The 12,678-nt window shown below is 44.6% G+C and overlaps 1 protein-coding gene across 1 annotated transcript in view; it reads right to left on the bottom strand.

Moving 5' to 3' along the window:
- Nucleotides 1-5,844: 5,844 nt before the first annotated feature.
- LOC308279990 (sodium channel protein type 2 subunit alpha-like) overlaps nt 5,845-12,678 on the bottom strand; it is a gene marked incomplete at both ends in the record, with an annotated part of 57,958 nt that continues 51,124 nt past the window's right edge. The window contains 3 exon segments of the mRNA XM_080720228.1: nt 5,845-7,016; nt 8,649-8,919; nt 10,994-11,091. Of these exon segments, the coding sequence (XP_080576354.1) occupies nt 5,845-7,016; nt 8,649-8,919; nt 10,994-11,091 (1,541 nt within the window).

Below are 12,678 nucleotides of genomic sequence, written 5' to 3'. Positions count from 1 at the left end.
ACTTGAGTAAATGTACTCTACTTTACACCACTGCACACATGCAGTCACTATGTGAGATTTTAATCTGACATTTTGCGTGGCAGATGCTCGATTTGCTAGACCTATCCATGCTGCTTCTGTTGATTAATGAATGCTGTAACTCTTCTGGACGGCAGGGGGTGCTGCTGAGTTAACAGCGCAGTCAATACAACAGGTGGATGATGGTAGAAAGCACCACCGCTGACCAGACAGGCTGTGTTTATATACCTCACCGGGCCGGCTTCTTCATGTAGCAAGTCAAGTGGCAACACGCAATCAACTCACTGAATAACAGCAAACAGCTACCACAGCAGCAGGTGTTAGTTGAGCAGCGTGGGTCAGTGGCTTTCAAAGTGGGGTCTGGGGAACTCCAGGGGTCCTTGAAGGGGTTCCTGGCAGGGGGTCCCCTGATAAAAGAGGAGTAGTTTAATTAGATTCTCTTGAAATTGTTGCAGTTCAAATGATGCCTATGGGTGACTGTTCTATGAGTTCAATGATAATTGAACTCTAATAATATCACATACAATGACGACATTTAGATAATTAGCCTACATTTAAACCAAAGCATATCATCAACATTGCATATCAGTGTCCCTATAGCACAGAATCGTTTTAAATGCTAGGCCTGTAGCCGAATGAACATCATGATGAAAGAGTTTGAAAACCTCTCATTGCATGAAGAGAGCCTCACTGAAAAGTAGGCTAAATAGTCCTTCATCTTCCCTGACCCTATAACCTTCTTGTTAGAGACACAAGGTCACGATGTGGCCACTCTGTCATGTTGGTTAAACCCACATGTTAATTGGTCAATGGTCATCATCATCATCATCACACCACCTGTTGCACACTGAGGTCCACTTTTATGAGCAACCAAAATGTGTGTCACTCACGGTCTGTAATGGCAGGAAAATGAACAGGTACCTCCACACACCCACATCATCCCCTCAACACAACACACCACATCAAGGAGGAGGGGTTGGGGGGAAAGGGGGAATGCCTGGCCTTTGCCTGCCAGCAAGGTATTGTGGGTAAGCAGCCAAAGGAGGCACAGCTGATCAATCACAGGCCTGGCGAGCTGTGATGTCAGGTTGCCAGGCAACAGAGAAGGAGAGCCAGGAGGCTGCTGGGTGGGGGTGGTTCCTCTCTCTCTCTCTCTCTCTCTCTCTCTCTCTCTCTCTCTCTCTCTCTCTCTCTCTCTCTCTCTCTCTCTCTCTCTCTCTCGCTCTCTCTCTCTCTCTCTCTCTCTCTCTCTCTGGTCAGCACTTCCAAAAGAAAGAGATATTCTCTATCTCTCTCTCTCTCTCTCTCTCTCTCTCTCTCTCTCTCTCTCTCTCTCTCTCTCTCTCTCTCTCTCTCTCCTGAAAATAGCACTACATGATTTTTCAGGCCAAACACTGCTCTCACATTTTGGTTTTTGCCATATTAACATCACGACTCACGAATAGTGTGAATGTACAAAACATCCGTCATATGTCAATACTACTATATTTAATGGAGTAAGTTACACAGATATCATTTACAGTGATATATTTCATTTATTCCTGGTGTTCAACACAAAGCTGTTTCTTTGCAAATAGAATAGGCTCCACCCAAAGTGAAATTATATACTTTTGATGTTATTGCTTATTCTATATTTATTCATCAGTGTATTTATTTATTTATTTAACACATACCTATATGAATGCCTAGCAACATTTATACTGATTTATACTGGTTAAAGGCCCATTCCCACTGGGCCAGATAACAGATAGAAAAGTGGATGGTAGATACAGATAAAACAAATATCTACCACAGATATTTGCCACAGATACTTTTATCTGTGGCAAATATTTTTTTTTATCTGTATCTACCATTCACTTTGAATGGAAAAATATCTGGAGAAAGAGATTTTTTTATCTGTTATCTGGCCCAGTGGGAATGGGCCTTTATATTGATCTACTAAGATTACTGATTACAATTACAAGCAGGTAATTGGTAATCTGTTACATACAATTTTTAATGTAACCTTCCCAACCCCGTCTCTCTGTAATGTCTGTATTCTCTCTGTGCACTTGAACTGTGGTTCTGTACCACAATCCTGGGGACCGTGCACTGCTGGTTTTCACTGCAGCCTTTCTAATCAGGGACTAATTGTCGAAGGTGAAAGCTATCAACCTCAGTGAGCAGCAGCATGGTTCCCCAGCACAGCTGCTGCACAGTGGTCGTGGACAGTAACTAACAGTGGTGGAAAAAGATACTCACATTTCATACTTAAGTAAAAGCATCAGTACTGCAATTTAGAAATACTCTGTTAGGGTGCCCTCACACCAAAATACCTATGAGAGTGGAATCCGCGTTCCGCCAATGCATTTCAATGAGAAGGGAGCGTCTTTTGCAGGAATCCTCTGCTGGCATGAAACCGCTTCACTCTCATTGAAATAGATTGGCGGAACGTGGATTCCACTCTCATAGGTACTTTGGTGTGAGGGCACCCTAACAAGTAAATGTCTGGAATCAAAATGTATTTGAGTAAAATTACAAAAGGATTCGTCATCAAAATATACCTAAAGATTAACTAAGTAACTTTGAGCCTAAATGAATTGCAACCGTAGGTCACACATTAGGATGTGAACGGTCACAGCTTGTCCATATGTAGGCTATGTATGGATCTCTGTCTATAACGCCTGATACTGTGGTTCTATGGGTTTGTCACTCTGACATCATGCTCTGACATCACTGTGATGTCAGGAGAACCACTCTTAACAGAATGCGTTTGCCGCTCTGACATCACGCTCTGATGTCACACTAACAGGACTTAATGAACTTGGTGAGGTTGTGATCTGAAAATGAAAACCTGCTATGTACAAGGTACAGTATGCGTCCCAAAATTATTTATTTTGGAAATAATTTGTTCTCACATCTTTGGTTAACAAAAAAAAAAGTCACTTGTCACAGAGTTGGCAAATTGGTACATTATTTTGTAGGTGTAACACTTAGGTGAATCACATGAATGATCAGTTCAACAGATCTTTTAGCCATGTCAAGCAATCACACGCTAAAATGGTCAAATCAGAGACCGGTTGTCTCGCGTAGCCAGACAATCGGTGACCTGCACCTACCAAAACATCCTAAATTCAAAATTTGGGCTATAGGACAGTGGACAGACCACTGACAAGCACCTATTGCTTTGGAAAACAAATCCTGATACTGTCCCAATATGACGAACCGCACTAAAGTCTGCATTTTCCGAATTGGTTCCACCCAGTTTTAGCCACTGCATTGAATTTAGATGTCACCAGGCGTTTTGCTAGTCGGCGATCTCTTATCGTCTGGCAATGCGAGAACGCTTATAACCACTGAACCACCGAAGAAATAACAAAAGGCCAGAAGATAAACGGAGAAACTGAACAAAGCATTTACTAAAAATATGTCCTTTATTCGTTTGGCTTTAAAATCATATTACCATATGGAGCATTTATGGACAGTAGTCACGTCGTGCATGCACCTCACTTAAAAAACCCCACTACAAGCGCAATGAGAGATGGCTACTGATTGCTTCATGGTTCACTATCTACCGAGATGAGGGGACCATACATGTGTTTCATAGTGTGTTACAGTGCAGGATGGAGAACAGGTTCTAGAAAAATGTAAATCAAAAGTTGAAAGACTGAAAAAACGCACTCATATCTACAGTAAAAATGTTATTTATAATTAGTAGAACGTAGGCAACCGCTGCATGGAGGCACCGGTTGCACAAACCCGCACTCGCAGACAGAAAGATATACACTTGCTTACATTCTCACAGTCTTGCCTTTATTCACATGTACAGACAAACTGTATGTGCACACTCACTCACACACACACACACACACACACACACACACACACACACGCACGCACGCACGCACGCACGCACGCACGCACGCACGCACGCACGCACGCACACGCACGTACACACACACACACGCGCATACACACGCATACGCACGAACACACACAGAACTGCCACAGACAGGGTATTACAACATAAGTGGGGATAAAAAGTGCTCTTACATCAAATGTAAGTGTGATGCATACTGAGGGCCCAAATAGCTAGAGTATTTACAATCCAAACAAACCACGACGATAAACCACTCGCTTTTCAAATCAAACCAAGGACAACATGGATGCCGTTACAGACATTAGTGATATAAGCTAAAAACCTTTAAATGTGTTTTGTCGTATATTGTCATGTTCTACTCTGAGAGCATCTTTATAAAGATCGACATTTTCATTTAGTATACTTTGTTACGTAGATATTTCTTCTTTTACAATAGCTCTGAAAGAACGCGTGTGACTGAGAGAGGGGTAGAAGGAATTCAAGAAAGGCTTGTGAAAACAGAGAGACCGACGGAGGGAGAGTAGAAAGTGAGCTCTGCGTCACCGGAGACGTGGGAGAAGATGTTTAGTTGTACGACCATGGATTGTGTGCGAATGAGAGAGTGTGCCAGGGTTCCATTTGATTTTGATGTTTTATGGCCGGTGGGGATATATGTTTCATCTCTGATTCTGGTCAGACTGAATATTTATGTTTCATAATATCACAGATTAACATTTTATTTAAAGATGTAGAGTATGCGAAACACGTGAATCCTGGTGTCCCCATTTTGGGAAGATTTGTCAAGATTTTCCTTTCCTTTTCAAAATAGAAAAAAATACACAATCCGATGCACTGTGAACTTGTGTATTGGCCATTTCCGCTATTTGTTATAATAGGGCCTGAATGCTCAATAAAATGTCCCATCCTCCCGTTTAGGTTACTTTGTTTTCGTAACAAATCGAACCCTGGGTGTGACTATCACACTAAAGATGTCTCGTTCCATCAGCTGGCCTACATTCAGCTTCACTGTTGTCCTGAACTCGCGGGTACTTGAGCGGACGGACGGGGCACATGGCAGTTCGGGTCGATGTATACGACAAGAGTTTGCAACAATCATCGCCTAGCATACCAGTGAATACAACGCTGCATGTGCTCCTGTTGTATTTCAGAGGTATGCGTGTTGTTTCAACTTGGGTGTACGAACCTAAAGCATTCTGGGACGCGACGACCCCCACCCCCCACCCCACCCTAGCCCACCCTACCCTTCCCTCGCCCAGAGAGGCAACCATCGGGTGATTAAAATCCAGCATTGGCTTTTCAAATATCTGCCCTTGGAGATTTTACAATGAGAATGATGGGCGCATTCTCACCGTTCACACAAATTAGTAGAAAACATTTTTTTTATCCCTGTAAAAAATTAAGTTAACAGAATTTCTTTTAACAAAAACACACAAAAGAATCAAAGCTATAAATAAAATAAATAAATAAGAATAAAAATCAAAGCCAAAAACAAACACGAGCGTACTTGTTAAGAGTGAAACGGCGATTCTTAGATTCAAGACACTGGATTTATAGTGGTAGCAGCAGCACTAGCTACAGACAACTTAACAGGAGTACACTCAGGTGTGTCAGATAAGAACAACAACCAATAGGAAAATTACAAGCGTACTGCAGACAAGGCGTTTGATTCTTCACCCCGTCCCCCCCACACCGCTATAGTCCCATTCACCCTCTGGTTAGAGTCTGTTGGATGCTGATACCTCCTCGGCTGCAGCACTCTGACTTATGTCATGTCTGATGTCACAGATCCAAACTGCGCTCTCTCTCTGTTCAAGGCTTGCCTAGACGCTCAGTCTGGCTTGGTGTCTTTCTCGTCTCATCAGCGTACGCCTACAGTATATGCCCCCCTTTCCCCCACTCAGAAATTGTAAACAAGTTCCCCCACTCGTCCACAAAATGTCTCGGTCACATTTAGCTTTTGTTCGATTTCAGTCTTTCCCCCTGTTCTCCTTCTCCCTGTTCTCTTTCTCATATTTGTCCTTGTCCGACTTGGTGACACTGTTGTAGGAGGGCGGCGAGGCCGTGGAGGGGGTCATGTCCGTTTTGTCCGACGTGGAGTTCTCCGTGAACTTGCAGATGACCAGCACCTCCTTCTCTGGCTCGCGCGAGCCCTCCCGCAGCTGCTCCTTGTAGAGCATGGAGGCCTTCTTCAGCGCCAGGCGCATCATGTAGCGGCGGAACGACCTCTGGATTACCACGGCCGACATCTCCTCCTGCTTGCGGCGGAGCGTGGTGGTGATGGGCTCGTACGACACCTTGGAGGGGTTGGACGCCATGAAGCGCTCCTCCATTTGCCCGCGGAGCATGTCCATCTCGCCGCCCTCGCCCAGCACGCGCTTGGTGAAGGCGAACAGGATGTCGAGGCAGTGGATCCGCTCGCCGCTCACCATCGGCAGGTCCATGGAGATGAGCTGGATCTTGTTGGGCTTGGCCATGCGCAGCGGCGGGTCCAGCTCGTCGGCAAAGTCCGACAGCTTGTTGTACTCCACGAACTGCGTGGCGTCGGGGTCGAAGCGCTCCCACACCTCGTAGAACATCTCGAAGTCGTCCTCGCTCAGCGGCTCGGCGCTCTCCTCCGTGGCCACGCTGAAGTTCTCCAGGATGACGGCGATGTACATGTTCACCACGATGAGGAAGCAGATGATGATGTAGCTGACGAAGAAGGTGATGCCCACCGACGGGTTGCCGCAGTTGCCCTTGTAGTTGTTGCCGGGGTGCTCCATCTGGGCGTCGCAGTCGGCGTCCCTGTTCAGGATGGGCGCCAGCAGGCCGTCCCAGCCGCCAGAGGTGGTGATCTGGAACAGGCAGATCATGCTGTTGCCAAACGTCTCGAAGTTGAACATGTCGTCGATGCCCGCCTCCCGCTTGACGTAGGCGAAGTTGGACATGCCAAAGATGGCATAGATGAACATGACCAGGAAGAGCAACAGGCCGATGTTGAACAGGGCCGGCAGTGACATCATCAAGGCAAAGAGGAGCGTCCGGATGCCCTTGGCGCCTTTGATCAGGCGGAGGATGCGGCCTATCCTGGCCAGTCTGATGACTCGGAACAGCGTTGGAGAGACGAAGTACTTCTCGATGACTTCAGATAAGAACATGCCTGCAAGATGAAAAGCCAGTTAAGCCACAACATTTTATTTCTTGCCCATCGTCATTGTCATCAATAAAAATACTGTAAGTCTGTTTTACTCCATTGTTTACCAACATTACATACCTATTAAGCCCCCAAAATACAGGGAATAGAGCATCAAAATAAAGTACCTGTTGCCCATAGCAGTGCTTCTCAAACATTTAAATTTCAAAGACCCCCATAACTGTACAAAATGGAAACAAATGAATCCAGTGGGTCTATTTGGTTCCATTTGTACCCTCTCACAGTTGCAGTCCATTGGGAACCCCCTCAAGGAACCCTCGGGGGAGCAGACGTAAAAGCTTGCAGCGTGGCACCGAGTGCAGTGCTGCGAGCTTGTAGATCTGGTATTTTTGAAAAGTTGTGAACATTTGTGCAAGTCTTTGAATATTTTGACCTGATTCTATAAATGTCTTCTAAATCCTAAGGTTTTCTATGTCAGTGTTTCTCAAACTTTTTCATGTCAAAGACCCCTAGACTTATACGTATATGGCCGCCGACCCCCGTCTCAAAATATAATGTATCAGGGACCCCCGCGGAAGCAAATATTTGAGTTACAAATGTTCACTTTAAAAAAATATATATATTTAAAGATTGCAGTGATGTCATTACGTGCGCATCCCGCATCAAAAACTCATTCAAGTCACCCAGGGACTCATTCATGTCATGGTCCTGGGGTCCCGGGGATGCGCCTCCATTGGAGTCCATGTTAAAATAATTTACCGCATCGCGGTAAAAGAAAAAGAAAATCCACAGACACCACCATTGTTCTTTTTTTTTTTTACTTTTTAATTTTTATCCCACAATTTTGTAACCCATTTTTTCACCCAGTGCTAATTGCCTATGTAATCCTGGGCTCTGCTCTCCCTCTGCCGCGCCAAGGGAGACAACGGACTGACCTCATGCTTCCTTCTATGCATGAGGAGTCCAAGTTGCTTCTTTTCACCTGACAGTGGAGATTTCCCTGGTTTGGACGTAGCGCGTGGAAGGAACACGTTATTCCAACCAGTTCCTTTCCCCTCCATCAGGCGCCCCGGCTGGCCAGGGGGAGGCATTATTGAGACCAGGATTACGTGCATGTTTTTGTGAGGGTATCAACCCTAGGAGACACGGGGAGAACATGCAAACTCCACACAGAAAGGCCCTATCGCCAACCCCACCTAGGGTGTGGGCGCTGATGACGCGGAGGAGGACACCACCATTGTTCATGAGTGAAAGCATCCTACACAAATAAAATCCACGTAGAAAGTCTTAAAGAGGCGATAGAAACGTCAATGTGTTGATTCCACCGACGTCCGACGCCATTTTGCGCACGTAAACTTTATATTGAGGACTCATAAAACTTTTCTGGGACCCATTTGAATTACCACCTGTGGGTCCCGGGACCCATTACATTGAAAACCTAGTAACATCACTGAGATTGTCATGATTTTTCAAAAATAGCAGATCTACAAGCTCGCAGTGAGCTTGTAGATCTGCTATTTTTCAATAGCTAAAGTATAAAATAATTCCAGGTCTTGGGTTAATGTGATAATAAAAACACGTCTCTACTGCTTTTTTCACCCCCCCCAGTCCGACTCAAAAGGACGCAAACTTCCTCACCGACGATGGACAGGATGACCACGATGAAGTCGAAGACGTTCCAGCCGATGGTGAAGTAGAAGTGGCGCAGCGAGATCATCTTCAGGACGCACTCGCCCGTGAAGAGCACGATGAACACCAGGTTGATCCAGTACAGGATGTCGCCCATCTCCCGCGTCTGGTCGTCCGTCTCCACCATCATGGTGACCATGTTGAGGCAGATGAGGATCATGACCACGATGTCGAAGGCCTGGTTCATGATGAAGTCGAACACGGCGCCTTGGAACGGGTTCTGGCGACGGAGAGGGGAGAAGAAGGGTTTTAAAGATAAGAAAAAGGCGAAGGATTGGTTTCTCGCTGTGTTGTTATTTACAGTAGGGATTTTGTACAGCAGTGGTTCTCAAACCTTTTTGATTTTGAGGACCCCGCAGTGCTGTAACTACGAAAAATAAATTGATAAATGGGTTTAAAGGTGTTTCAACTGCTAAGCCAAAACCCTTACCGGTGGCCCCTGTAAAAAGTCAAAGCTTAAAGGACGTTTTTCGGGTCGAATATCGGAGTGAATTTTGGAGTGCGTAAATAAAACAATCAACCTCACGTTATGTCAATCACGTTTGCACACTGCCGCCCGTTTCGTAATTATTTTCGGACCAGGGTTGATTATTTTCGTTTTTTGCAACTGTCACCACTGGGTCCCTTGCTCTCTCTCTCTTCTCTCTCTCTCCTTGGAATGAAAAAAGCTTTAGAGGATTTCGGAGCCGAAAAATCCGCAAAAAAAAACCCGCAGTGCAGTGTGCAACCAGCTTAAGGTTGAGGTAATTGTTTATCCCCCAAAATCAAAAAGGCTAATTTGACACAAATAAGTCGTGGTGTCCAAAAACGTAGTTACTGCACTTTGGCTTTCTGGGGCAGCATAACTCTGAGAGTATACAAATGGAACCAAATGGACCCGTACGGGTCCATTTGGTTCCATTTGTATACTCTCAGAGTTACAGAACAGTAAGGGTCCATTTAGAACCCCTTCGAGGAACCCTGGAACCCACTTTGAGAACCACTGTCATACAGAATTTACAAGAAGGGCTCAGCAGGCTGTACTGTAGTCCTGAGACGAAAAACAAAGCCAAATTAAGAACTTGGGATGAATTAAGGGCGTCGGCAAAACATCAAGTTAAATGTATAATGTGACATAGAAACTGCTGCGCGGCCCGCTGGGAGATACAGATAAAGTTACCCGGCGCGAGTGAATAAAAAATAAAATGTAATCACATTTACAATTCATTCAGCCGTAATAAAGACAAGAGTTGCAATGCTGAGCTCCATTAGGAGCCACTCAGCGGAGACAAATTAAACCATGTATCAGCCATTATCATAACCATATCCATTTACACATGACAAAAACAAAATAGTGCTTTGAAGGCTCTGCCCAGAAATGTTTTGGCCATAATGCTGTGATTTGGAACTTTACTACCCCATCGTGAATAGAAATGACAGGTCTGTTTTATTCCAATGCTTACAAACTTTAAACCTATCAGCGTATCATAATATAGTTATTCCTTCCATCAATCACCTACAGAATTAAACATCTCTACCGCTATTTTGCACTTTTGGTGCAACTACTGGCTACTCTTTTGTTAAAGATGCAGTGCCATGATTTATTTCCCTCCTAAAACATGACATTCAGGTATTAAGGCCCATTCCCACTGGGCCAGATAACAGATATCTGGAGATATTTCTCCAGATATTTTTCCATGCAAAGTGGATGGTAGATACAGATAAAAAATATATTTGCCACAGATAAAAGTATCTGTGGCAAATATCTGTGGTGGACTTTTTTTTATCTGTATCTACCATCCACTTTGCATGGAAAAATATCTGGAGAAATATCTCCAGATATCTGTTATCTGGCCCAGTGGGAATGGGCCTTTATGATTATACCAGGAGGAGGATATTTTCCAAAAGAGTGCACTGAAAGAGTTAAAATTAGGTTTTTATGTGGCCACACCCACCAGTTAAGTATGCCTGGTTGTTCAGGTGGGTGGTGACCCAGCTGAAGTTAACCACACCCACAGTGTTGGGTGAATGGTAAAAGGGGAGGGGATGATGATATGATGTAATTTAATCACTGTTTTTGGATCGGCACTTTTGACCCACAAGGTGTCAGCCTCCAGGAAGAAATCCAAAATACAAAGGGAATACATAATTGCTCATAAAAACCACACCAGGGGGTCTAATGAAGTACATCATAGACATATGAAAACCAGAAAAAGTACAAAATTATGGCACCACCTCTTTAATGTGTGGATCACTAATTGGGCCTTTAATGACAAACATACAGTTACAAATAATGTTAACAAGGTGCTTGGTACCGTGGGCCGAGGTATGGGTTTCTGCGGCTTCTTGGAGCCCAGCTTCTTCATGGCGTTGTAGTACTTCTTCTGTTCCTCTGTCATAAAGATGTCCTGACCTCCAAAGTAAAGGCAGAATGACACAAATTGGTTACAACCACATACTGACAAGCATTTCACCTCAAGTCTTATTAATTAACAATCGGGTTTTCTGTGTGATGATTCTTCTATCCTGTGGACCTTAGCTGTGTGTCACCCCCTGTCTCTCTCTCATTTCCTGTCTAGTATCTACTATTACTATCAAATAAAGGCAGAAAGAAAAGCCCCAGAAATATATCTAAATAAAAGTATTGAAGTAAAAAAGTAAAGTTTTTGCCTCAGAGAGGCTTGAGCTTGGAGGTCGTATATTTTTGGTGCTTCATACACTGAACTATAAGCATTTAATCAAGTCAATACTGAAGATGTGGCGTGACGGCATGGCTTTCTACACAGAGAGGGCAATTCGTTAGACATAAGATGCTGCATTCAAGTTCAGGAGAGTTTGGACAAGGCAATTCTCTTGAATGCCGCCTTCAGGTATGGCATGGAAAGAGGGCATTTGCACGTCTTTCACCACAGTGAAAACTGCATTCATGGTCTGGAGAGGGCACTTTTTTTACAGACGGGTAAAAGGGCAGGGGCTCAAGCCCCCTTTTATATCTATGTGTGCACGTGCCTGAACAACAGCGGTCCCCTGAAGGCGACGTACGTGGCAGCCAGAGTATCATCAGCGGGCAGACGTTGCTGCTGTCACTGAGCAGTGCTCAGCCAGCGTGAGATGTGACGTCTGGAGGGAACGCCGCGGTGTCAACAGAGAACTGCACTCTGCAGTTGTGTGGATCTGTACTGCTGTGGCTGCAAGGCTGACGCACCGAGGAGGCAGTCATTCAATGCTCCGTCGCACTGCTTTTCAACCTTTTTCATGTCAAAGTGCATTATCTATTTGACGTTTGAGCCACACGGACCACCGTTTAATGAGAATTAGCCTCTCGGACCCAAAACATAGCATATTTTGTTATCATTGGATACGATTTTGTCCACAATTCCATGCTGTATTGATGTCGCACAATAGGAGAGATAACAGGCCAAAGTTGATCTACCTGTAAATAAATAAATAAATCTACATTCACTATTTGTGTAGACGTCTTGTACATTGAGTAATGCAGATGTTTAACAATAATGTAACTCTTGAGAGCGTAAAATGAAACCAAATGGATCTGTAAGGGAGAGTTTGGTATCATTTTTCACTCATAAGAGTCAAAGATCTATAAGGGTCCATTTGGTTACCAACTCTCCGACATTTAGCCGGGGACCAACTGGAACCCCCTCAAGGACCACTGGTGGTCCCCGGACCACTGCTCTGTAGGGTCAGCAATCAATAGAATACACTTCGCCTGCAGTTTCATTTAGCTTGGATTCCCCCCATCGGTGATGTCACTAGTAGGCGGGTTTCTGAACTGTCCACAGCCCTACTCCTCACAGACCAAGTAGACAATAATGGTACCATATTTTAATGGGCATTAGTGAGGACAAATTATGAAGAAGACGGGTTGAAATTCAATGCAGAGTGCCTATCTTACTTTAGCTACAGGTGCTTGTCTGAATGAGGGCACATCACCAGACAGACTATGTGACATTGTGTGTGTGTGTGTGTGTGTGTGTGTGTG

The sequence above is a fragment of the Nannobrachium achirus genome (genome assembly GCF_963921795.1).
Source record: "Nannobrachium achirus genome assembly, chromosome: 24".
Taxonomy (NCBI): domain Eukaryota; kingdom Metazoa; phylum Chordata; class Actinopteri; order Myctophiformes; family Myctophidae; genus Nannobrachium; species Nannobrachium achirus.
The sequence above is the reverse complement of the archived record's forward strand: the minus strand, read 5'-3'. Positions and strand labels throughout refer to the sequence as shown.